Raw genomic sequence first — 27,962 nt, 5'->3', positions numbered from 1 at the left:
TAATGATTAGTGATGTTGAGCATCCTTTCAAGTGTTTGTTGGCAATCTGAATATCTTCTTTGGAGAAATGTCTATTTAGGTCTTCTGCCCATTTTGGGATTGGGTTGTTTGTTTTTTTTGATATTGAACTGCATGTGTTGCTTGTAAATTTTGGAGATTAATTCCCTGTCAGTTGCTTCATTTGCAAATATTTTCTCCCATTCTGCAGGTTGACTCTTTGCCTTGTTTATGTTTTCCTTTTCTGTGCAAAAGCTTTTAAGTTCCGTTAGGTCCCATTTGTTTATTTTTGTTTTTATTTCCATTTCTCTAGGAGGTGGGTAAAAACGGATCTTGCTGTGATTTATGTCATAGATTGTTCTGCCTATGCTTTCCTCTAAGAGTTTTATAGTGTTTGGCCTTACATTTAGGTCTTTAATCCATTTTTAGTTTATTTTTGTGTATGATTTTAGGTAATGTTCTAATTTCATTCTTTTATGTGTAGCTGTCCAGTTTTCCCAGCACCACTTATTGAAGATTCTGTCTTTTGTCCATTGTATATTCTTGACTCCTTTATCAAAAATAAGATGACCATATGTGCATGGGTTTATACGTGGGCTTTCTATCTTGTTCTATTGATCTATATTTCTGTTTTTGTGCCAGTACCATACTGTCTTGATTACTGTAGCTTTGAGTTATAGTCTGAAGTCTGGGAGCCTGATTCCTTCAGCTCCATATTTCTTTCTCAAGATTGCTTTGGCTATTCGGGGTCTTTTGTGTTTGCATACAAATTGTGAAATTTTTTGTTCTAGTTCTGTGAAAAATGCCATTCGTAGTTTGATAGGGATTGCATTGAATCTGTAGATTGCTTTGGGTAGTATAGTCATTTTCACAATGTTGATTCTTCCAATCCAAGAACATGATATATCTCTCTATCTATTTGTATCATCTTTAATTTCTTTCATCAGTGTCCTATAGTTTTCTGCATACAGGTCTTTTGTCTCCTGAGGTAGGTTTATTAATAGATATTTTATTAATTTTGTTGCAGTGGTAAATGGGAGTGTTTTCTTAATTTCACTTTCAGATTTTTCATCATTAGTGTATAGGAATGCTAGAGATTTCTGTGCATTAATTTTGTATCCTGCTACTTTACCAAATTCATTGATTAGCTCTAGTAGTTTTCTGGTAGCATCTTTAGGATTCTCTATGTATAGTATCATGTCATCTGCAAACAGTGACAGCTTTACTTCTTCTTTTCCAATTTGGATTCCTTTATTTCTTTTTCTTCTCTGATTGCTTTGGCTAAAACTTCCAAAACAATGTTGAGTAATAGTGGTGAGAGTGGGCAACCTTGTCTTGTTCCTGATCTTAGTGGAAATGGCTTCAGTTTTTCACCATTGAGGGCGATGTTGGCTCTGTGTTTGTTATATATGGCCTTTATTATGTTGAGATATGTTCCCTCTATGCCTACTTTCTGGAGGTTTTTTTTTTTTTCTGGAGGTTTTTTTCCAAAATCAGTGTTGAATTTTGTTGAAAGCTTTTTCTGCATCTATTGAGATGATCATATGGTTTTTATTCTTCAATTTGTTAATATGGTATATCACATTGATTTGCATATATTAAAGAATCCTTGCATTCCTAGGATAAACCCCACTTGATCATGGTGTATAATCCTTTTAATGGGCTGTTGGATTCTGTTTGCTAGTATTTTGTTGAGGAGTTTTCATCTCTGTTCATCAATGATATTGGCTTGTAGTTTTTTTTCTTTGTGACATCTTTGTTTGGTTTTGGTATCAGGGTGTTGGTGGCCTCCTAGAATGAGTTTGGGTGTGTTCCGTCCTCTGCTATATTTTGGAAGAGTTTGAGAAGCATAGGTGTTAGCTCTTCTCTAAATGTTTGAGAGAATTCTCCTGTGAAACCATCTGGTCCTGGACTTCTGTTTGTCGGAAGATTTTTAATCACAGTCTCAATTTCAGTGCTTTTGATTTGTCTGTTTATATTTTCTGTTTCTTCCTGGTTCAGTCTCAGAAGGTTGTGCTTTTCTAAGAGTTTGTCCATTTCTTCCAAGTTGTCCATTTTATTGGTATATAGATGCTTGTAGTAATCTCTCATGATCCTTTGTATTTCTGCAGTGTCAGTTGTTACTTCTCCTTTTTCATTTCTAATTCTATTGATTTGAGTCCTCTCCCTTTTTTTCTTGATGAGTATACCTAATGGCTTATCAATTTTGTTTATATTCTAGAAAAACTAGCTTTTACTTTTATTGATCTTTGCTATCATTTCCTTCATTTCTTTTGCATTTACTTCTGATCTGTTGTTTATGATTTCTTTCCTTTTGCTAACTTTGGGGGTTTTTTGTTCTTCTTTCTCTAATTGCTTCACGTGTAAGGTTAGGTGTTTATTTCAGATGTTTTTTGAGGTAGGCTTGTATTGCTATAAACTTCCATCTTTGAACTGCTTTTGCAGCATCCCATAAGTTTTGGGTCGTAGTGTTTTCATTGTCATTTGTTTCTAGGTATTTTTAAACTTCCTGTTTAATTGCTTCAGTGATCTCTTGGTTTTTAAGTAGTGTATTATATAGCCTCTATGTGTTTGTATTTTTTACAGATTTTTTCCTGCAATTGATACTTAGTCTCATAGCACTGTGGTCAGAAAAGATACTTGATTCAATTTCAATTTTCTTAAATTTACCAACGCTTGATTTGTGACCCAAGATATGATCTATCCTGGAGAATGTTCCATGAGCACTTGCTCAAGGGGTGATGTGTATATTTTCTTGCCATTCACTTTGACTTTGTTGTGAAATGTGCTCATTGGTGCAAAGACAGGATTAGGGCACTCATCACAACAAACAAACAAAGGAAAGATTGGTTTTCCTGGAGGGACGTTGGCAGATCTGTTTTGTCACTGAGAGTTCGTTTTCTCATTGCCCTTCTGCAGTAATACTCTCAAGTAATATTAAAGGGGTGGGGGGCGGGGAGAAACACTTCATAATAAAATTTAATTTAGACACCTTACATTTACATCTTCATTTGATATATTTTGGAAAGCTTGGCAGTGTCATACTAGAATTATTTCCAGCTAGAGTGTTACTTTTGTCAGTTTTTGTATCTTGCATATTGAGATCATGTATAATTTAAAACTTGAAATACAACTTGAATTAGATCCCACATATCGATTTACTCTTTAGGAAGCTGTTCAGCTTATTTCTTAGCCTTATCCATTTTGACAAAAAGATATTGCTACCACGGGATTCTTTGCTATAAACAGCCACAATGTAGCAATTGTATGATAATGTATGTAGTTTATTTTGATGTGAATATCTGGTGGTTTTTTCTATTTTCTTTCTCATAAAAGTTATATGTATTAAAACACTGCTCTAAAGAAATCCATGCAAGTGCTTTGAGCGCCTAGCTTGGATTTTACAAATGTATTTGCTTGAATGATTTGCCTGACCATTTTGTTACCTGATTCCAGATGGCATGAAATTGTACCTTTTATTTAGATATCTCAAAAACACATTCGTGTTTCAATACGAAGCAAATAGTATGATCAACATTTACAAAATAACTTCAGCGTTTTTAGTTGTAGCAAATTGTGCACTAATTTTGACCTTTTTTTAGAGTCAATGGGGGATGCCCTCTCTTTGTCCTTTCATCCCCAAAGGAGGTGCCATTCTACTATTCACAGGTAACAGAATCAAACAAGTCCCATAACCATATCCAGAACAGACTCAGGAGATCTGTTTTAACTGGCTTTTTTATTTGTATCAGTCTATCGAACCCTATAATTGTGCTTGACTGACAGAGATATGATGTTATTGTTGGTAGCATAGAACCCTCTGAGGTGTGAAATACAATGCCATGGTGCAGCCTGTTCTGTTCTGTCCACCTTCAACAACTGTCAGCTCGATTTGAAGCCCAGAATCTTGTTGACTTGAATGAAGATGAATGAAGCAGACTTAGCCAAGTTAAGCTTACAATGCTATTTCTGCCAATGTGGTAGATGAATTAGGAAAAGAAATCTCTGTAGAACTTTTAGATGAGAAACTCTGATATCTTTACTTTATATGGAAAAAAACCAATATGACTTTTAAGCCAATAGTAAATCTTTTCCAGATACTTTCATAACTACAATTTATAATAACTACCTGATATGTGTCACTTTACATACCAGTTCTCATTCTAGCCCTGTGAACTAGAGATATATTATACCCATTTACAGAGGAAGAAACAGAGGGTTAGGCAGATCAAGTAAATTAGCCCACCCAAGGATTCACATTTAGTAGGAGGCAGAATTGGAACTTGAACCCAGGTCTGTCTCTCTTCAAAACCCATTTTACCCCCATATTTCTACAAGTTGTTTTTTAGGCAGGTAAGCTTTAAGTGTTACCAACTTCTTTGCAATTATCTTCTTTGTTGTATCTTATCCTACCTATTATCTAAGGTTCATTTTAGGCTTTTCTTAGCTATCTGTGGATCTTACATCTTGTAAGTGATCTTTCATATTGCTCTTTACCCAAAACACACTTATAAATCATCTAATTTTCATCTAACAGAAGTAAATTGTGTGGAGATACGAGCTTTGGCTCTTGAGTTGAGAAAACTGAACATAAAATTGTAATGGAGTTTTTCAGCAAATGTTCCTTTAATTGCTTTTGCTATATTCTTGCTTAATTATAAAAATATTTTGATTTCTGTTCGGGCTCAGAGAGTGTGATTTTGGGCTTCCCTGATGGCGCAGTGGTTGAGAGTCTGCCTGCCGATGCAGGGGACGCGGGTTCATGCCCCGGTCCGGGAAGATCCCACGTGCCGCGGAGTGGCTGGGCCCATGAGCCATGACCGCTGAGCCTGCGCGTCCGGAGCCTGTGCTCTGCAAAGGGAGAGGCCACAGCAGTGAGAGGCCCGCGTACAGGGAAAAAAAAGGAGTGTGATTTTGAATGTGTGGTTACTGTTATTTTTTTCTGTAATAATAAGATATCATTTTTGATGGAGGGAGAAAACCACTCATCTTGCGGGAAACGGTATCATTATAAAATACCAAGATGGCTCGATAAATTCAGATGTAGTCACCATAACAAACCAGATAAACAAACAAAACAAACCTGGAGAATTAATTTGTGTCTAATGGCTGTTTGGGAACAGAGTTATAATAAAATGACCATAGGTTGTCACAGATGGGTAGTTCATTTTGGAACCCTGCATACAGCTTTGTGTCCTGGAACAAAAGGTAGAAAAAGGGACATAACTCTAATTCTTACATAGAATAGATTCCCCAGTGTCTTTTCATATCTTCTGTTTTGAGTGGTTCAGGCTGCCATGTTTGAACATTGCCGTGTTCAGTGGCAATTTGTTTCAGTGCTTCTTTTGATATTGTTTACGTAGATTTAGTGCCAGATTAAACAGAATTTTGGAATTCTTGAAGGGGCAGAGATAATGGAAAAATACCCCCCAAACTGAGATAAGTAAAGGTGCTAAAGTAAAAAAAGAAAAAATGGAGGAGGAAAAGGAGGAGGAAAGAGACATACCAAAATATTGACAATGTATTTTTTGCAAGATTATTCTTTCCTGTGGTCTATTTCTGGATACCATCTGTTTTAGAATGACTGTAGCTGTTTTAACAGACAAACTCTGAGATGTTACTGGTTTACCACAGTAGACATTGATTTCTTATACATGATGAAGGGCAAGACTCTGGGGACTCTGCCATCTTCCATATGTGTGTTCTGAGGTTACCCTGGGCATAGGCATACAGCCACTGGATAAGATAAAGAAAGAGAATGGACAGTCAGGTGGGAGGATTTTTTTGGCCAACACTAGAAGTACAGGAGTTTATGGTTTATATCACTGCTGACCACATTTCTTTGGCAAGTGTCAAGTCACATTTTCACACATAACTGCAAGGGAGAGAATGAAATGTAGCTGTGGGCTTAGAAGAAAAAGTAAACAAAATTGGTGAACAGCCAATCTCTGCTACCCTGCTTGGATATAATTCATTAAGGAATTGAGAGAACCAGAAATCTCCAAGAAGATGTGTATAGGTATGTCACTTGGGGAGTAATGTGACCTCTGACTTTGCAAAATTTTAGGAAAGAAAAATTTCATCAAAACTGTTATCATTAGAAACTTTGAACAGAAAAAGAAAAGGGAAAAGAATTTTTTTTGAAAAAGAGCAACATAAAAGTTAGGGAGTGGTTTGTAAGAAGAATAAGGTATGAGTACCAGGCTAGGAGCCTCAGGCTTCCCAGGTTACTTCATAACTTCATTGATAATGAAGGCTTTTTGTCTTTAAGCACTTACAAAATCTTCAAGCACCAACAGACACTGTTATGGCTTTCTCTTTCTTCTTACTATTTCTCATGCCACTGAGTGATTTCAATACCTTGTATTGGATCCAGGGTGATCATCTCAATTGGAACAGTTCTGGTTATCTTGTTTCATATTCCCAATTGTCTCATGTGAAAGTTTAATTTTTAATAATGCTTCTGTGAAAAAATGACATATTTTTAGGGTCACTTTCATAAGGTTTGAAGAGGGAGCAACTGACATTCTTATAGTGGGAAACATGATTAAAACAAAAAAGTGAGAGTTTAGGGATGAATCCTCTCTCTTCCAAAGAGCTAAAAGAGTGTTTCATTTTACACTAAAAAATAAAAAAGCAAAACAGGTAGCACAAGGCAGTCAGAATTATTATAAATGAATCTCTCAGTTTTAAAGTCTTTGCTTTTGGTTGCTGATTGGACACCTGCATATTTTTCTAATATCCAGTCTGTGAACAAATGGAGTGTCATGTCCCTTCTTCCTGTTTGACTTTCTTGTGATGAAATACTTAGTTGTGTGGCTGCATTCCTAGAGTGGTCTGCTTATGCAGGCCTGTAATGCCTTATGAGACAAATTAGGGAAGTCATAATTATATGACTTCTGTGGATTTGTGAGGCAATAACTAGCCATAGTCAAGAAAGCCACACTAAAATAAAGTGCTATGAAAAAGCAGTTTGGACACATTTTTGAATGTAAATATTTTGAACAAAGTCAAATGAGTGACTTAAGGGTATATTATTGTTTCCTCATGAATGGCCAAGCATTTAGTAATCTTCGGCAGCATCTGATTGCAGAGAAGACCTCAATGTCCCCATCCTTCCAAACTAGTTTTGTAAAATGCTATGGTTTCCTCTTACTCAAAGAGTGTCTCATGCTTAATTTCTGCTCATTTGGACATGGTGATGTTGGCCTACATTTGGCCTAAATTAACTAAGTATGACTTGTTTGCTCTGAATTGAGTCCTGAACCATAATATAGAAAGAATTCCCCCTTTAGTTATTAAATGAACTTTAGTTCTTGCTTTGGTGGAATTAAAAAGACATCAAGCCTTGGAATCTAAAGTGTCTCGGGTTACCTAAATGTTCTTATGGGTTTTTTTAAAAGTCATTATGAATGATATTTTTAATGCACTTTTTATCTTCACAGTCCCCATGCTTTCTTAAGATTTACTTAGGGTTAAATAAAATAAAACTTTTTCTTGTTTCCTTACTTGCTAATATTTTCAGTCTCAAAAATACACATATACATCTCTAGCTTGGATTTCTGCAGAATGTCTTATTAACAAGTATTTCTATATGCTCAAAGAAATGAATAAAGGATGGAATCATGGGATATAGAGGCAGGAGAGACTTCAAGTGTTATTAATAATTAGTTCATACAGTTATCTAAAATATAGTGCCCACTTATTCAATGATTCATTCATCAAACTCATATGGAATGCCTAATATGTGCCATGCCCTCTGCTATACATGGTGGGGATACAATAGCAAATAAACATAGCCCCTGTCTTCAAAGACCTTAGAGTCTAGGAGGAGCAAAACAAAACAAAAACATAGCAATATTATGTGAGAAATATGCTCAGGATATGTCGAGGTACGACAGAAGAACCATAGCGGGGTAAATCACCCAAATTTTGGTGGGGAGGGGATCAGCTTGCCTCTGGATCTAAGTCACAGTGTTGTCAACATGAAAAGTCTAAGTTGTGCAGTGTTTTCATGGAGGCTAGCATGTTCAAAACCTTTGAGATACACGAAAGAATGGCATTTAGGAAAACTGCTTATTAAGGTTGAAATGTAAAGTTCAAGGAGGGGATGAGGAAGTAAATAGAAAGCAGGGATTGGGGTAGGATGAGGTGAAGGACCTTGCATGCCATGCTAAGTAATTATCCTAAAAGTATACAATCTGAAGGATTTAAGAAGTGGGGTAGCATGGTCAAACATTTTAGGAGGAAGACAAAGGGGAAGAGAGAGATGGTTAATATATTGTTGCAGTTACTTGGGTGAGAAATAAAATGACCTGGAGAGATATAGAGAATGGGATAGATTCAGGGTGTATTAATGAGGTAGAAATGGCAGAATGTGTGACTAGATGTAAGGATGAGGAGGATGGAGAAGTGGGGGTGATTCTCAGGCCTTGCTCGGGGGAATAATAGTGCAGACCATGGGATAGAGACTAAAGAAGGAAGAGCAGATTTGGGGAGGAGATGATGCTGAGGTTTGATTGGAGCCCACATCCAGACTTAGGAAAAGGACAAAACAGACTGTCCAGGGACTGAGGTGATCAGGAGTCAGGAGGCCCAGGGGGAGGGAGCCTGGGCTGCAGACCAAACCAGAGAGACAAGGGGCTTGCTTTTACTAATCCCAGCCCCCCTGCGCTCTCCCCTCCTCCTAGCTTTGAACCGGTTACGTTTTACAGTGCTCTGTGGAAGGAGAGTAGAAATAGGAAAACTGAGGCATCTGTACAAAGTGTCTGAGTCACCACTTCCTTCCATTAATAAACAAATGAAATCCATATTTGTGTAGCTAACCCACAGAAAAGGAGGGAGAACGTTTGGCAGGCACAGTAGAAATCCAATCTGGAAACTACAAATTTAAAAACAATTATTTTAAATTTTATATCACAAACTTCCTTTTGGAGGCTTCTGTTAGCTACATCTATGTTAGGATATTCTTCTGGGACTAGAAATATAAGGGCTCCAGAGCTTTGCTGCCCAGAGCCATGGAGTTTAGAGGACACATGAAAGCATACTTTCGTCCTGTACTGCAGACACCATCTTCTGTTCTGATATATCATTTCACTCAACAGGAGTAGACGCACATAGTTTGTCTCTTGATTTGCAGATTGGGGAACAATTTCAACTCGCTCCCTCCCAGGGCACATTATTAATAACCAACTGGCATACAGTTTCAGACTTTTTCTCAGGTGAGAGTGAAAATTGAAAGAGTGGATTAAAGGGTTCTCTGCAGGCACCCTGGATAATTTATCGCCCTTTTGCTGTAATGGCTGGATGGATATATCTTTCGCCATATGTAGCCTTCCATTTAGACTTCTAATCAGTGGTAAAGAATAAGAACTGGTTTTTAAAAACCATCCCTTGGAGTGGAACTAATCAGCTTGTGGTTTCCCTTCAGATAGTCTCACCATTATCCAATATACCCTCTATATCCTCACATAGGAAATGACCTAAACTTCCACTTCCAGTTGTGCGGATTATTTATCCTGTTGCCCCCCCTCCATCTCCATCCAACCCTCTACTTTGCATGTTAAAGTTAAGCCTCTAATCATTGAATCTTCATGTCTGGAAAGTTGATCTGGCATCGCCATTACATACAAACTTACTTTGTACTTTATACAGCATGACTTGAAAAGAAACTATTTTGAATTCTTGTATTCTTTACCAGTTTGAAAGTTGTGTGAAAGATGAGGATTTATTCCTTTGCCTGACTGGATCCCCTGGGCTTTATTTGTTAAGAATGTTATTTTCCCATAGGCATTAACTCCCCTATTTAGAGGGGAAAAAATCCTTATTTAGCTTCAGTTTGGTAATGTTAATAGAGTTTAGAAGGAGAGACTTTGAAGGGTGTAAACAAACTGAAGGTGATTTCAGATCGTTAGAACATTTTGAACAAAATGAAAAATTGCTTGACCTTGTACCAAATATTATAATTCATAAGAAACTCATACAGAAATTATATATTTCCTATAATATGAGGTTTCCTATGTGCATATATTTAATCAAAATCACAAAGCAAATGAATTTGGATTGGGAAGCCTCCTGCTATTCATCATTGTGAGGAGGAGAAGCTTTTATTTTGTCATTAAAAAGTATCATTAAAGGGTAGACAATTTCTTTCATTCCTATTCATTTCTGTAACTTCCAGTACTTTGTAAATACTCTAATAACTAGAGCGCCTAGATCATTTTCTAGGCTTGTGTTCTGTTAAAAGTAAATTAAATAGGAAGCTTTCATTTTTGTAAATTATTATTGGAAATTGACCCGAATCATCTCTCTGTTGCAGTAGGAGCTCAATCTATTGCCCTAAAGTACAGTGATTACCAAGATGTGACCTACTTTAGTACTTTCAGTGATTTATAATATCCTTTTATATTGTCAGTAAATTAGACTCCATGGACAATGTAAGAATTTCTTTTGGGAAGAGTTTTGATAATAGTCAAAGGGGATGGTTTATATTAGAATGTTTCTTGTTTGGGGACTTGAAGTCAGCATCATTTCCGGTGTGAAATGTTTCCTTGCTGTATCCTGCTTTGCTCGTTGACAGTGGCTACAGCAGGTGGCTTACTATTAAAATCAGTATGATAAACCTCTGAGAAAATGACATCTCTTTTGTTACATATTTGTTCCCACGTTGTCTCACTCTGTGCTGGCTAGCCTTTTAAATACCTTTGCATACCAAGAATGGTATTTAAAAAGCATCCTAAATTACAGATCTTCAAACTTCTTACTTTTAAAACTATAACCAAAGCTAGTTGAATGTTTGGCTTTATCCACCAAGGGCATCATATGAAGCCCAGTAAATGAATGTGTGTACTTAGCTCCTTGTCTAACATCCAAATATATATGTAATGGGATACTAAAATAATAGTGAATTATTAAAGTTTTTATATTTGGCATTTATAGGCTTTTAATTTCTTTCTAACAAATTTAGAAATAGTTCATCTGTAACAATTAACCAGGATATTGATTCTTCATTCAGAATGTTTTGTAGCTCAAATTTTTCTAAGTAAAAAAAAATATATTGGGCTTCCCTGGTGACGCAGTGGTTGGGGGTCCGCCTGCCAATGCGGGGGGCGTGGGTTCGTGCCCCGGTCCGGGGGGATCCCACGTGCCGCGGAGCGGCTGGGCCCGTGGGCCATGGCCTCTGGGCCTGCGTGACCGGGGCCTGTGCTCCGCAACGGGAGAGGCCGCAACGGGAGAGGCCGCAGCGGTGAGAGGCCCGCGTACCGCAAAAAAAAAAAAATATATATATATATATATTTTTTTTTTTTTTTTAGAAGAAGGATCTTTACCTGAGATTTTTATCTTCAAATTATGGAAAGTTTCACAGTGCATAAAATATGAAAGTTATAGAATTTTATTGGGTGGGAACCTCAGAGATAGAGTCCAAATTTTCTCTTCACTTTTTAAATTAATTAACTAAAAGTGGATCCCAAACATGAATTTTAAGGAAGATGTTGTCACACTGACATAGCTGTTCTGCAGTGATGAAAATGGGCTTATGAATAATGGCATACAGTATGTTCTATCTAAATTAGTTCATTTCCAAGGGGATGTCTTTTAAAATGCTCCGTGTTTTAAAAAGTTCAACTCATCAAAGTCATCATGTCACATCTGTTACAAAGATTTGTCTGTTGCTGATCTACAGCTAACTAATTTTCCAGAAATGACACTTCTCATAGTTTATTGTGTTCTTATCATCATGGCACAAACCAACATCAAATGTGTTTCTTGAGTGATGCTTAAGATGAAGTAGCCATGTGCATTCTGTTTTTGCACGTGGAGGTTTCGGTTTCTTAAGAGAAATAAGAACTTTTAGGTAAAGATGTCTTTCAGGTTTCAATCAGCCATAAACTTTTACATTTTTGTTTTTCAAATATTTGTGTGGCTAAGAAATAGAATAACACCATGAAGGAAATATATTTCCTACTTTTAAATAATAGTCTTCCAATGACTTGAATTAAATCTCAAAACTTTGTTAATCTTTAATTACTTGTGTTTTTACTTTAATTTAAATGAAAATAGGATTAAGAGAAAGTTTGAGAATCTACTTAGTATCAAGTTGAAGTATTTGAATTCTTGGCATTATTTATAAACTTTTTTTTTTGCTTTTTTGGATTCAGATTTTATTTAGACAAGATTAATGTTTATGCAAGTGAAAGAATAAAAACTTATTATGGAATGACATGAGACGGAATGAGATGTATGTTTGTTGTAAAGGATATTGCTGCAAAAACAAATTCATTTTCTTCCCTACAGAAGTTAGAAGAAAACATGATTCTACCCCATTGTTAAATGGGTTTGATATTTCTCATTATTCTTTATTACTATGGGCTCTTCATGAAAGGGAGATGTTGAAAAGAATTTAGAACCCTGGGAAATGTCTACACCAGGAAATAGGTGAAAACTGTATTCTCTAGGATCACAAAGCAAAGAGGTTTCAAACTTATTGTTTCCTTCAAAAATTTGAAAATGAATCATGGTTTGGTTGAACTGCTTGAGCTCTCTCTTCTGACTGGGACTGCCTTTAGCTGTGCCTGCCTGCAGTCACAACATGACTGCACAAATAAAGGGGGCAGATTCCGTTGTGGTACAGATAGTGCATGTGGGAATAGACCCAGGAGCTAAAGGAACCCCAAACTGCATTACTCCAGCCCTCTAACATCAGAGAAAGATCCTCCCTTGGCTTAATGGCAGAACCAGGTCCCTTGACTTCCTTTGTGAATAAGGACAGTGCTACATTGACTCTCATATCCTAGTTCATACTTCATATACCTATACTGTGCATGTGCGTGTGCGTTTGTGTGAACTAAAACTTCTCCCTGAACTCTACTTTCAGTGAGAAAAAAATAAATGGCTAGGGTTTTCAGTTTGTCAAAAGCTTTGAAGAGAAGGTTTTAGGAGACTTTATTTCTGGAGGTTTGTACCGCCTCTCTACCCCTTTAGGAAGGACCTGGTGGGTTAGCCTAATTTACTTCATTCACACCAATTATTACTGCAAGCGTCTACCTGGGCCTACTTCCTTTCATTTATACAATTTCAAGGATGGCCAGTCAGCATGATCCAGGCAGGACATAGAACCATTCATGCATGGGAACTCGTGCTTTATTCTCTCCCCAGTAGGCTCCTAGCATGCTGTGGCTACAGCCCAAGGAACACCATCTTCCACCCGTCAGCAGTTATTTAGAATCATTCAGAAAGAACCTGCTTGCTGATCCTCATCAATAGAGGCAATTTAGCCAGTGGCTCTAAAAATGCTGTTACATTCCCTGTCTCAACTGAGAACATTCATATTATAGAAGAGCTGAATGTATTCAGTATACTCTTGATAACATTACAGTCTCTAATTTAGTCTCAGCATCACTAGCTGTATAACGTTATCTGTTAAATTAAGGTAGTTTATTTTTCAATACAATCATTTTTATCACAGTGAGAAGAGAGAATTTTAACTAGTTTTCACAGTTTAAGCCTTTGTCAAAAGGTCTTCCAGTTGCTTGGGAAGATAAAGCCCAATAAAATGTGGGAATCTGAAAATGTATGAATTTCTCTGTGTCACTTGTGACTGTGAGTTCCCCCGTTGAAGGGTCCATGCCTTATTTTTCCTTGTTCCTCTATCACCACCACAGTGCCTGGCATTTAGTAGGTTGATTGAACAAAAATTCATATAAAGATAAATTTTTAAAAATCAAATATTTATTATATGCCTGCCACTGCCCAAGATGCAGTATAGCATAATAGTTGAAAAAGTATAGGCTCTGGAATCTGACAGACCTGAATTCATATCTCAGTATTTCCCCTTACTAGCTGTGTGATCTTGGGCAAGTCACTCACCCTCTCTGTCTCAGTTTCCACAACTGTATAATGGGGCTAATAATGGTACCTACTGATGTCTGCAAAACAAAAGGCACAGTGCCTGGCTTATTGTATCAGCACCATAAGTGTTAGCTGTTCAAGGAGCATACCATTTAATAGGAGAGGTAAGATACCAATAGTCATAATTTAAGGCAGAATATAATGTCATAAAAGAATGAAGAAAATGATCTGTGGCTATTCAGAAGAAATAAAGTTCCTATCTGCTGTGGGAAAGCAGGCAGATCTTTGAAAGAGATGAAAGCCCTAAAGCCTGGATGGGATTTTGACAAGTGGAATGGGCTGGAGGGCACGCAGGCTGGGTGGATAGTAGGAACAAGGTGTTTGAGGGGTCAGGAGCCTGGAGCAATTGGGGGCCATGGGTCTCTCCAGAGGCTGAGCTGAGAGCTTTGACTGCCAGGTCTAACTAAGCCTTGATTTGGTCAGAATGAGATGTCATTACCTTTGATGGAGCAGAAGTGAAGTTTTGAAACTGGGTCAGTTCCTGCTGGGACTGCCTGAGTCCTCCAAGTGCCATATTTCTTCCTCTGACATTTCAGCAGCCCTTTGTTTACATAGCTACTGTAACCCTTAAAGTTTTGTGACTTGCTTGGTAAAGTTTCTTTGGCCTTGTTACAGAAAATGTAGGAATGGGTGATTCATGGAAATTCTATGGTAGCTCATCATGAACAATGTCTAGAAACAAGAATTATAGGGAAATTCAGTCTTTTAAGCAACATATTTTGCATAATTTCTCTATACTTCTAAAGATTTTTGAGTCCTTATCGAATAAATATAGATAATATTATCTTTATTATTGTTAGAGTATATGTTATTGAAATTGTATTCCTGCAATTAAGCCTAAAGAGATAGGAACATAGCTAAAATAAATTAAAAGTATGGCTTAAAAATTGTTAAAACATCACTGGTTAAGAACTATAATAAAAGATCACACCAGACATTCTACTAATTGAACTTATTAAAGATAACCTACTGGGTATATCACAAACATAATATGGAAAGAATAAAAAATTCATCTGACAAAAAAAAAATGGAAAACACTCTTCCACAGACCTCCTATATCCCCACTTCCCTCCTTAACAGATTAGGTGTCTCATTCCATCATTATACTCATGCTCTTGGATGTATACACCTGTAACTCCTCTCCCTCTGTCCTGGCCTGGGGAGACCTCAAACCTACTTAAATCCAACTCACCCTCTGCTCTGCACCTGCATCCACATAGCTGAATACAGATGGAGAAAAACAACTCTGCTAACTGGTCTCATTTTCAGCTCACAACCACTAATCTCAAAAGGATGCGTGGTGCTGTCCATGTTTGTAATCCAGTCCCTCTGTAACTTTCTTAGCTATTTCAAACATTTTTCTTGCTCCTGAATCCTCCAGCATCTCCTTCTCATTTAACTTTGTTGAAAGTATTGTTTGTTATTTCTCTGAGAAAATAGAAACCATCAGAATATAATTCTATACACTCCCACCACCAAATCTGATAATTTACTTAGATCTGTACCCGCCTTTCCTCCTGCCACAAGGGACGAACTGTCCCTGACCATTAATCTCTACCACTCTGCTGAAACGTTCTTGTTAGGGTCACTGATTACATTCACCATGACAAATTCAGGGATCAGGGTTCCTTTTAAATTTTACTGGACCATATTCAGCACAACCGATTGCCCTCTGCTTGTTGAAACCCTTTTCTTGCCTATCTCCTTGCTGGGTATCACTCTTTCAAGGTACTCCTACATCGCTCCTTCTCAGCCTTGTGAGTTCTTTTACTTCTTCATGGTCTCTAAATGTTGTGCTGGAAGGTTTGGTCCTTGAACCTTTTTTCCTCCTTATTTACATTCACTTGTTGCTAGGTGATCACATAAAATAGCATGGTTTTAAATATTATCTATATGTCAAAGGCTCCCAGATTTATGTCTCCAAGCTGGACTTCTCCTATGAACTCTAGACTTGTATATCCAAGTACCTACTCAACATGCCCACATGGCTCTTTCACAGACCTCCCAAATATGTCCAAAACCAAATTCTCCAAAGCCGCTCCTCTTAGCCTTCAGCACAGCAGTAAATGACCTTTCCTTCCTTTAGTTGCTCCAGTCAAATCTTGGAGTCACTCCTGACTCCTTTTTTCTCACACCCAGTGTTCAATCTATCTGCAAATATGGTTTAGAATCTGGTTAGATTAGAAATCTGGTTAGAAATCTGGTTAGATATCTGGTTAGAAATCTGGTTAGATAGTGGTAGGATCTAACCATTTTGTCCTCTGCCACTACTATACTGGCCCATCCCATCATTTACATTTTACTTGGATTATTACAAAGCCTCTTAACTTCCCTCCATACTTACAGTCTTGCCTTCTTACACTCTTTTTCCCACAGTGAACACTATTCTTTTCAAATGTAGTTCAGATTATGTCACTTCTCTGTACAAAAGCTCCTCTCGAAGGCTTTCTATCTCCCCCCAATTAAAAGCCAAGTTCTCATCATGACTTACAAAGTTCCACATGACCTGGATCTTCCACCTCTATGACTTCACACCTTGCCCCATTCCCATCGCTCCCTCCACTCCAGACCCACTGTCAGTGACTGGAAGACTCTATCTCCTTATAGGGCATTCCTCTTGCTATTCCTTTTCCCTCTTTTCCTCTGTTCCTTCCATGACCACACTATAAAATGGTACCCTCCTACTCTACTCTCCTTATCTTCATATATTTTTCTTCTTAGCCATTATGGCCACCTGCAACATTATTTATAAACATTCTCTTACAGTCTGTCTCCCCCCACAAGCAGGTGGGACTTTGTTGGCAGGCACTCTCTTTTGTTTATTACATTTACCATATTCCTAGTACTTGAAGAATGGCTGGCACACTGGAGTGGCTTAGCAAATATTGATTGAATGAATAAATAAATAATCAACCTTACTTTTCCCACCTCCATCCCACACTCAGAAGACTTCTACTTCAGAGTGTCTTGAGATTTAGGGCTAGGAATACTTCCATTTTCTGCCCCTGTACATCCAAATGTATTTGCATCTGTCTTCACTTTCTTTCTCCTCTTCTTAGACAAAAGGATACCCTTTCTCCTCACCCTGATTCTCTCACACCACTTCTTTTTGTGTTCTCTTGTATATTGATTTTGCTCTACAAGCCATTTCTTTCCTCTCAGCTAATAGTTTTCCGTCAGTTTGCAAACATTTTCAAATCCTTCCCACCTACTGTGAAAACAAATAAACAAAAAACTTTTCTCCAACTCTATATCCCTTTTAGCTACTATCCTGTTTCTGTTCTTCCCTTTATACACAGATACTCAAAAGAACTGTCTACTGAGATTGGCAAAGAGTTAGTACACATGCTTTCCACTTTTTGCCTTCTGTAGACATTGCTGATTAATCCCAGTGCCATTTCCCAAACTCTATAACCCAACCTCAGAATCTTCTTTTAACACATTATTCCAGGTGGCCATTCGCAACCAGAGTTGGCACTTGGTATGACACCTGCTTGCCACCTCTGGAGCTTATTCTTGTCTTAATTTTCTCACCTCCCTGCTCAAACAATTATAATAAATATTCTGACTTCCTAATGGTTAAATGCAATGGACTCTTTCCAATCCTCATTTTAATTTATCTTTTTGAAATTCTCTCCAGTATTGGCTTTATAAACTCGTGCTTGTTGTTATTGTTTTTAATTCTTTTCCTCCTAGTGTCCTTTGGAGATGCTCTTTGTCTCTTTCCCCTAAAATGTTTATCTTTGTCTACCCAGGGATTCTTGACTTGGGATGAATGATTTGCTAGAGAATCCATGGATGGACTTAAGGGGTTTGTTGTGTGTATGCAAAATTAAGTTTTTCTTGTATGGGTATTTCTAGCTAGAGCAGCTATAGCTCTTATCCAATTCAAAAGAGGATTAAGGATGACTGCTACCTGTTCCTCTGGGTAATCTTGCCCAAGCTCATGGCTTCAGCCACCAGCATCATACAAGTGAGAGCACGAAAGGGTTCAAGTCAGACAAACCCATGTCCATATTCCAGTTTCCCCTTTTTGAAGCTGTGTGACTGGGAATATTACCCAACCTCTCTGAAACTTGGTTTGTTCAACTATAAAATGATGGAAATAAGCCCTAATTTGTAGAGTTATTGTAACCAAGATGTCATTTGTAAAGCCCCTGGTGTCTTGTGGTAGTCAGTAAGTGACAGCTGTTATGAGGCAGTCCTAAACATCTTGGTCTCTAAAGCACACAAGCTTCTCAGCTTGCAGAGCCTCTCTGCCCCAATTTTGTGGTAGGTTTCCATTTTTAGGGTTCTGTTTCACTGGAGCAATAAGCATTATGCAACTCACACGTTATCAATTGACTCTGCTTTTATTAACGCATTTATTAACACAAACATCTAAGCTGCAGAGAGCACTAAATCCATTGTTTCTGCACAAAATTTAGAAAATTGGAATTGGGCACTTATATAAGTTTTAATCAGACTGAGAGATGTTTATAAATTGGCTTCCAGTATTTATCTGGTGCAATCAAAATAACACACTTTCAAAGATGTTAATAAACATGACAGAAACCAAATTATTCATTATATGCAATTTAAGAAAAATTGGTTGGGCAGTAAAAATGGGTTTTGCATTCTTTAAAAGATGTGTGTTTTCAAAACAGTGGAAGCTGAGCAGGTGTCTCTACTCATGTGTATTCCATGTATTTATTGTATCCTATTAAACATATGTTTGTAAACTTATTTATTTGCACCTTCCTGATTCCACGCCACTTGGTGAAAAGGCTTGGAGATGTAGTATGTTTTAGAAGTTTGATACACATTTATATCCAAAAGTGTAAGTCCTTTAAATCAGGGTCCCCCGGATCGGTACCAGTCCATGGCCTGTTAGGAACCAGGCCGCACAGCAGGAGGTGTGCGGCGGGAGAGCGAGCGAAGCTTCATCTGTATTTACAGCCGCTCCCAATCACTCGCATTACTGCCTGAGCTCCGCCTCCTGTCAGATCAGTGGTGGTATTAGATTCTCTTAGGAGTGCGAACCCTACTAATTAACTGTGCATGAGAGGGATCTAGGTTGCACACTCCTCATGAGAATCTAATGTCTGATGATCTGAGGTGGAGCTGAGGCAGTGATGCTAGTGCTGGGGAGCGGCTGCAAATACAGATTATCATTAGCAGAGAGGTTTGACTGCACAGAGACTATAATAAATCAATTGCTTGCAGATTCATATCAAAACACTATCAGTGAGTGGCAAGTGAAAACAGGCTCAGGGCTCCCACTGATTCTGCATTATGGTGAGTTGTATAATTACTTCATTATATATTACAATGTAATAATAATAGAAATAAAGTGCACAATACATGTAATGCACTTGAGTCATCCCAAAACCATCCCCCCACCCCGGTCTGTGGAAAAATTGTCTTCCACGAAACCAGTCCCTGGTGCCAAAAAGGTTGGGGACCACTGCTTTAAATGGCTTTATAAAATAATACAGCTAAATTGAAAAACGCAAATATTTTGGCCTGCAAAATTGCAAAGATTCCCAGCAAACTCACCTGAGCAGGGATCCCCAGTGTACGTGGAACCATAACCTCCTATAGGTGGTGCTTGACTCTAAAACTCTCCTGCCCCTGTCTCTACCCCAACCCTACTCCTAGAAATGATGTGGGGCATACACAGAAGGTGAATTTAAAAACCTTACTTATTGAATTTTAAAGAATAGTTTTAAGAATTTTTCAGATTCTTCCAAGTAACTAAAAACACCCTGAATTGGGAGAAAGTTGGAATATGGAATTCAAAATCACTGACCTAGATCTTTGAGTGAATGAATCTAGTATGGAAAAAATTTAACTTAAGGTTCTGTTTAAAAGTTTTCTGCAGTGAATTAGGTATCTTGCTAATAAATATTTTTATAATCAAGACATGAGAGTAGCAACATTTTGTGAAGTCTAGAAAACTCTAAAGATAGAAATAATTACTCATAATTCCACCACCCAGAGATAACCACTATTTTCATATATTTTTTCTCTCTTCCTCCCTCTCTCCCTTTCTGTCTCCTTTCTCCCTTCCTTCCTTCCTTCTCTCTCTTCCTTTCTTTCTTCTTTCTTTCTCTTTCTCTCTTCATATAGATAGATTTACAAATATATGTCTGAATAAATACATATGTATACACATGTAGAATTATATCCTAGAAAATATATAGAATCTGTATTTTATATACTACAATATCAATAAATAAAATATATGAAGTTTATAATTGGCATAACACTGCATTATCCATGTTGTATCATAAGGAAATAATCATAATAGTCAAATATTTATATAGAAATATGTAAACACTGTTTATAATACCAAAAATCAACCTCAGTGGAATATTAGGCATCCAGTACAATTTAATATTGTAAATTAATGCATAAATGAAGTCTTTATCTTTCTTATGCTCTGTATGTGAAATTTTTAATGACAAAAAATGCACATGATAAAATTCTTTACTTTTCTTATGTTCCCATTATGAACATTTAATCATAAGAAAGCTAAAAATATTATGGTTTTAGAAAATATAATAATGTTTTAAAGTTATTTTGGGAAGGACTTAATTTGCTTTAAAATGAGTAAATCTTTAAATAAGTCATGTTATTTATTTACAAAAGGCAAATATCATGGAAGAAATCTTCCAAGTTTTGAATGAATTTTTGTTTTCTTTACATTGAACCCAACAAAACCATCTCCATGTTTGCTCTTGCTCTCTTTCTCTTTCAAATTAAAAAACAGACATCCACCAGGCTTGCGACTATAGCTATTTATTTTCCTCTTGAGTAGAATATGACTTTTCTTTCCCAGAATTAAAACCACCAAGGATTAAGTATTTCTCAAAAGAAAACCTTAAATTGATATAGTCTAATTCATATTATGTGACCGTGGCTAAGGTAAGAGTTATTAATATCTATCCTGTAGGGTAACACAACAGGCAATATAAATTATGAATAATGTTTGTCTCAGTCAAACACGTAGGAGTCTTTAGAAGAATGAGCAGCTTATAGACGTTGAGAGATTATGCAGTCTTTGCAAAGCCATTTTTTTTTTTTTTTTTTTTTTTGCGGTACGCGGGCCTCTCACTGTTGTGGCCTCTCCCGTTGCGGAGCACAGGCTCCGGACGCGCAGGCTCAGCGGCCGTGGCTCACGGGCCCAGCCGCTCTGCGGCATGTAGGATCATCCCAGAACAGGGCACGAACTCGTGTCCCCTGCATCGGCAGGAGGACTCTCAATCACTACGCCACCAGGGAAGCCCCTGCAAAGCCATTTTTTAATTAACGCACATAATCTGTATTGCTTTATTTCTTCAATTGCTTTCCTCCGTAGTTTAGCATTTGCATATTAATTTGCTTTTAAAATTAATAGCCACTTTTTATCTAAATTTGAATTAGTTGAATGAATTGTTGGTGTTGGTTTTATAGCCTACTTTAAATTGCCATGCTATAATTGTGGAGCATTTTATAATTTAAAAAGTAATTTGATATAATATTCTCACGTTAGTTAGATGTGGAGGTTTAATCAAACTAGGGAGTGATTTTTCTTCAAGATAGCACTCTCATGCTTTTTGTTCTGAGGCACATATGTAGGTATCTAAATCCTCCTCTGATGCCTCTTGCAGGCTTCTGCCTTAGTTCCATCTCTATTATCTGAAGAAGATTCCACTGAGGGAGGAGACTTCCTCTTTGACATAGAAGTGTTTATTCTGCAGTGAGCAGAAGCCAAGAGATTAAGAAGCTACATTTTGAAAATCCAACCCTGTAATGTAAGGAAAGTCAACTTTCTAATGGTTCTCTAAAAATATTGTAAATCATTTTTGGATCAGTCAAAATATTCTCACCTTTCAGCAATTCAGTTATTGTTTCTGAAGCACCCTATAACTTAGGCACTGGGGTATTGGGAATTAAATGTGAAGGGAGGATGAGCAGGATTCCTGCTTCCTGGCTGCAAGTGTAGAGTACATCTGTTCTATTTACTGGCACAGACTTTAGGTCAAACCGCGACTCTTGAAAGGTTAAGTGATCCCATTGAGATGGTTCCACGATAGGATTCCTGTTGGTCCTCAGAACCTCTGCCACCAGAATAATCCTGTTGCCACTCAAAGTTCCTGTGATGTCATTCTAAAGCTTTACCTGGGTGCTTACTTCAGGTGCTATTTTCTTCTGAAAAGAAAAATAAGCTTGACATCTGAATATGTGAATTTGAGAATTTTCAAGAGATAATAAAGTTATGGTAATCATAGTCAAATGATCCTTTTCGACAGGAAGGGTTCCAAAATGCAAAATCATAGAAATTATTATTTTGAAGTATTTTTTCTTTCGATTCAAGACAATGAAATAAATCTGAATCTGAGGGTACTAAAAGTGGTAGTGAAGGTTGAGTTTCTTAATGGTGAGTTTCTAAGTTATTGAAGTGATTTCTTTCTAATTACCTTGAAGCAGAGTTAGCACCTTTTAGAGTTGCATGAGCAATACTAATCAAGTTTTTGTAAGTGAAGGCAATTTTATTTAAAATGTATCACAGTAAAGTAAGTGTATCACAGCCCTCAGTCACCAGGGAGTTTCTGAGATGCTCTTCTTGAGCTCTTGTCTACTCTTCCTCTATGCTCTGCTCTCCTGCGGGGGAAGCTAACACTTCTACACCCACTGAAACCACTCCTCCATCACTTCGCTCATTTAGCCAGATGACTCTACTACCATGACTACAGGACTCCAGCTGCTAGACTGTTTTCTTACAGGTATTCTGGGTGTCTCCTAGTGAATAGTTTGTTATATCACATGCAGTGAGAAGACTTGGTGTAGGCAGTCCTGGAATCTTGTGTATAATTTGTAAGTCTTACATTGTGTAATCCACATTTTAGGGAGTGTTGCCAGATTTTCCATGTTGTATACATCATTTTTCTGGAAAGCCTCTCTACTAACCCACTTCCATCTCTCTTTTTCATGTTCCCCACCCTACACATACACACATACATATACACACACACCAAACACACCTGAAATTCATATCACATGTTAAGGTAATCTGAGTTCCCTGATGCTACACACTTTCCAATGCCTATGTAAAAGTGAACTTTTTAATCTCACTGTCATTTACTATTTGTTCTCACTATCATTAACATAAAATTCATAATACAATGTATATTTGTATATAATAACATACAAATTTATACACACATTGTGCTAAAATCATTTGTTCAACGTAATGACAGAAATGCCACTTTTTGAAGGCAGACAGGAAAAGCCTATAATTTGTAAAACAACCATAGGAATAAAAAAATCTCAGCAATGATGCTAAAATATATTCCTTTGAAGAAATTCTTTCTGATTTTAGAGAATCCTATGTTTTAATTTTTACAAAAAAAACCCCAAAACAAAAAAAACCTAAGACAGGTAATGTATTCTGAGGTTCTTAAAAAGATGCATGTTCACATTTCTGAGTTTGCATTAGTTTAAAAGTTCGGAAAGATCAGAAGCTTAAAGTATCCAGAGAGAGAGTGAGAATGTAAGTGCAAGTGAGAACATACTATAATTTCATCCATTACGTGGACCTGGGAAGATCCATATTTACATGGAGATGAACAGCCCTGCACTTGTAGGTTCTCCATGTTTAGAGCTGATGTTAGGGCTGTCTGTGGCCCTCAAGAAGTTTTTTTTTTTATTAATTAATTTTATTTATTTATTTTTGGCTGCATCGGGTCTTCGTTGCTGCACATGGGCTTTCTCTAGTTGCGGTGAGCGGGGGCTACTCTTTGTTGCGTTGCGCGGGCTTCTCAATGCTGTAGCTTCTCTTGTTGTGGAGCACGGACTCTAGGTGCACAGGCTCAGTAGTTGTGGCTCATGGGCTCTAGAGCACAGTCTCAGTAGTTGTGGTGCACGGGCTTAGTTGCTCTGCAGCATGTGGGATCTTCCCGGACCAGGGCTTGAAACCCGTGTCACCTTCATTGACAGGTGGATTCTTAACCACTGCACCACCAGGGAAGCCCCCTCAAGAAGCTTTGCTAGCCTGGTTTCTGTACAGGTGTCAGTTGAGAGGCTGGGTGCCTGCTGGTCCTAGGTCTGCATCTGGAAGCAGAGATTCTCACTGTTGTAGCCCGGGAGTGGTTGGAAAGTTTAGTGCCCACTCACGCAAAGAGTGCCCGGGGACTACTGTTGATCTGAGCAAGTCTGCATATAACTGTGAGTTTAAACTTCCAGAGTGAAAGGCAAAATGGCCTGGTATGAGCTTTGGAATCAGTTTTGGGTTTAAATTCTGGCTTTTCCAACTATAGGCTGTGTGATTTTTAGCTTATTTCTATGAGCTTCAGTTTCTTCATTTATAAAACACGAGGTAGTTATAAGGAATAACTGGAGTAACATATCCAGAGTTGCCTGGAACTCAGTAAGGAGTGAATGAATGGTATTTTCTTTCTCCCTCTCCATCACTAAAGAGTCAGGAGTGGGGTGAGTAACATCCACAGTAACTTGGTGTAGCTCCTCTTCCTGGTTTGATTAGATAAAATCTAGCCAACCACATTTTCAGACAAAGTTCTTGGAAATCATCTGTTTTATCCCCAGTCAGTTAGAAGGCAAGTACCTAGAGAAATTCCAAGCCTGGAGAGGGACTGAGAGAGAAAGAGAGTCTTCTCTGGGAGTTGGATTAGGTCCATGCTATTTTGTGTAATACCCAGTGGCTGATAGAATGAGATAATACATCATTTATTTTTTTTTAATTCCCTAACTCGGTGTGAACTTTTTCTTTCATCTCATCTTACACAAAACCCAACTGGAGATTTTAAGAAGGTGATATGTAATCAATACTTTTATTCACAGGTGATTTTCCTTTAGTGAAAAGCATTTGCAGTTATGCTGCTTGGAAATTTTTATCACCTTAAGCAACAAAAAAGTAACATTCAAAGTAAATCCGATTGACCAGAGGTTACATAATCTATTGATTGTATGAGGAGTTATGATGCACTTTAGTTGAGCCAAAGATCTCTCATATCTGTTTAAAAATGCCGTTAGGCTAGATTATGCAGAGCAAAAGATAGATGGTTATTTTTTTTTAATTGATGTAAAATATTATTGAAACAATGAGAAATTTAAAGTGTCAGTGAATTCTAAAACTAAAATATCTGCCTCTTTTTTCTTCACTTTGTGCCATCTCTGAATATGCAGCTCATAAAAATAGTCTGTGCTAGAAGACCTTCCCTTTATGTAACCCAGTCATTATTATAATGTGAGATGTTATTTCACATTTTGCCTTCTCTTTCTCCATTTTAATTCTAGAGCATACTAAAATTCTTGAGTCATTTTGGAATTACACAAAATGACCATAATATCAAGATTTTAGATAAATAGCATAGAGTGAAAATATTAAGATATAACATAATTTTTTTAAAAACACAAGTGAGATTTGTCAGTAGTTAGGTATTATCTTCAGAAATATTTTGAAAAGATATTCAGAACTAGTTTAACTTTTAGTACTGAAACTATTCACTTAAGAAACAATTTTGTAATTCTTTTTCTTTTTTTCTTTTCAATTTCAGGGTCAGCCTGGTCCTGAGGTAAGTGAACTATTTTTCTTCTAACAAATCAATTTCAATTAGGATTTTCCCAGTGTGGAAGTTTTTCTGCAATTCTCTTCAAAGGATATAAAAAAGTTATGAACCAGTAATCATGACACCACACAGTAGACCAAATATTTCCCAGGAGTAAAGCTTCAGGGCCTCTTAAGGGTTGTATGAGCCACATCAGCTGTTGGACCAGATGGCAAGTTTAACAATGTACTATCATATAAAGAAAAACTCTTAACTGATCTGAGACAGTGCCACAGGACTTTCATGTAAGATAAAATGATTTAATAGTAGATGTCAGGTATGAACTTGTTTGCGTGAAGTACTGATTAATCAGTACTATAATGTTGTAAATACACACAGACTGATTATTTAGATTGTGATCCTACCAGCTACTTTTGATTCATTATAGACAGATATTGAATTCATTCTACATTTCAATATAAACTAACTGCTGAAGATATGGTTTATAATTAAATGTGAATGTAGTCAACAGACAGGCTTTCGGCCCTAAATCATAATGAAGAAAATGAGGAAATATTAGGGAGGGGAGGAATTGTAGTCAGTAGGAATCTAGAGAGAAGTAAATGCCATTATTAATGTTTTACCTTTAACTCTATAATACTTGTAAATAACATAGTTATTTATTGAGTTCCCTTTACGTCTCTTTCCCCTCGATATACTGAATGTTATTTCTGTCCTAGATTGTTTTGTAAATAAATGATTTTCATGATATCTTTGTTAATCAATATCATAAATTGTCTATCGTGTGCTAATTCTCATACTAGACCATGATAATATTATTTATAGTTTTTATGAGCTCCGAATTTAAGGATGTCCAACGAAATAAACAAAAATGCCTTCAGGAGAACAGTCCTTTTCACACTACTCATGAGAAATATCTTGAAAAGTAATTAATTTATATTCACATCAGAGAATACTCTATTTATAATTTTTACTCTTATATTCTAAGTTATCTCAAGCTAATTATTGGAGGGAAAAAAACCCACAAAAGAAAGTTGTAGTTTATTCCCTAGATTTGAAACTGCTACATTATAATGAGATGAAGACAAAGTAAAAGGTGCTTTGCATGCTTTATTTTATTTAATGCTACAATAGCCCTGAAAGTATTATTATCCTAGATCTAGATCTAAGAGATATGTTTTTTAATCCCTTCTTATTCTGTATATATACATATCTCTATATATCTGTGTGTGTGAACCTATAAGAATATATATATATATATATATATATATAATATATACTCATATATAAAACATATGAGGAACCTAAGAGAGACAGTGTAGAGCTTGTCTCAGAATCTCCCCACTGAGGATAGGGAAATTGATGCATTTATGCACTGATTTCCCATCCTTCATTGGTAAGAGTCGTGCCTGGGTGTTAACTCCCTGGCACTTCTGGCCTGCCCCAGAAGATACAGCACACTCCAGCTACTCGAGGAATGCAGGAAGCAGTAGGAACATATGGGACCTTTATTCTAGCACCGTCTTGAAGGGAGGCAGTGGTGTGTGTTGGCACCTACATCTGCTACAACATCCAAGTGCAAGAGTCCTATAGACAAAACAGAGTGGAAAACTCAGATATGGATATAAAGACTTGGAAAACTGGACAAAAAATAGCATTAAAAGCATATTAATTAATGAGACTTTAAAGAGGTTAACTGTAAAAGGAAGAACATGGTCATAATAAATCTTGACTACACAGCCACAGTGAATGAGCAGAAGAAAGATGATAAACCAGCACAGAAAGCCAAGAATGGTCAGAACCAGGAACACCTATGGATGGATCACTGTAGCTAAGATTTGAAAGTATATCATGGCACTTCAGAATACCTTCATAGCAAGTCTTATATTTACTATGGCTCTTCAGAAAAATAGTCTACCTAACTGCCCATACTTGAAATTTTTGGAAACTTTGAAGGAGGATAGGACTGGCATTTTCAAAAGGTGATCTGCTCTGGTTTTCCTTCATTTTGGCTACAATTTTGCTTTTAGTGGACACTCAAATCACATGATCATTTCTTCCAAAATGCCTTCCTCGTGTCACAGCAAAAGGAAAGCAATGGATTCAGGAAGGATAGGTATGAGGGGAAATGAGAAGACAAGAGATATCCTCACACTGTCTTTCTATGCCATGAAAAATAGGCAAAGAGTTTTGTTGCTATGTCCCCAAGGAAAAGTCTGACCTACCTCTTATCCCTACATCATTATAGTATTTTTCAGAAGAAACTTCCAATTTTAGATTTTAAATTAGAGAATTCTTAATGAAGTTTTCACTTAGCACTAGATGATTGTTAACTTTGTTCTGCTTGTTATTCGTATGCAAATGTTTATGTCAATGAGTATTTTCTTGCATAGGTTGAACATTACCACCTTATCTTATTCACATTGTTATATGATGCAAAACTCTTCCTTAGACAGTGAAACTCAATTCTGCTTCTTCGATATCACACATTATTTAGTAAGGACT

General features: G+C 37.0%; 1 protein-coding gene across 3 annotated transcripts in view; it reads left to right on the top strand.

Moving 5' to 3' along the window:
* The window catches only part of COL25A1 (collagen type XXV alpha 1 chain), a gene marked incomplete at its 3' end in the record, with an annotated part of 495,089 nt that overhangs the window by 288,294 nt on the left and 178,833 nt on the right, over positions 1-27,962 (top strand). For all 3 annotated transcript variants that reach the window (XM_081244165.1, XM_081244163.1, XM_081244164.1), the window contains exon 5: positions 25,446-25,463. In XM_081244165.1, the coding sequence (XP_081100291.1) occupies positions 25,446-25,463 (18 nt within the window). The remainder of the gene's footprint in view (positions 1-25,445; positions 25,464-27,962) is intronic.

Source organism: Mesoplodon bidens (genome assembly GCF_964165515.1).
Source record: "Mesoplodon bidens genome assembly, chromosome: 1".
NCBI lineage: Eukaryota > Metazoa > Chordata > Mammalia > Artiodactyla > Ziphiidae > Mesoplodon > Mesoplodon bidens.
Note: the sequence above shows the minus strand (reverse complement) of the source record. Positions and strands in the feature narration are given on the sequence as shown.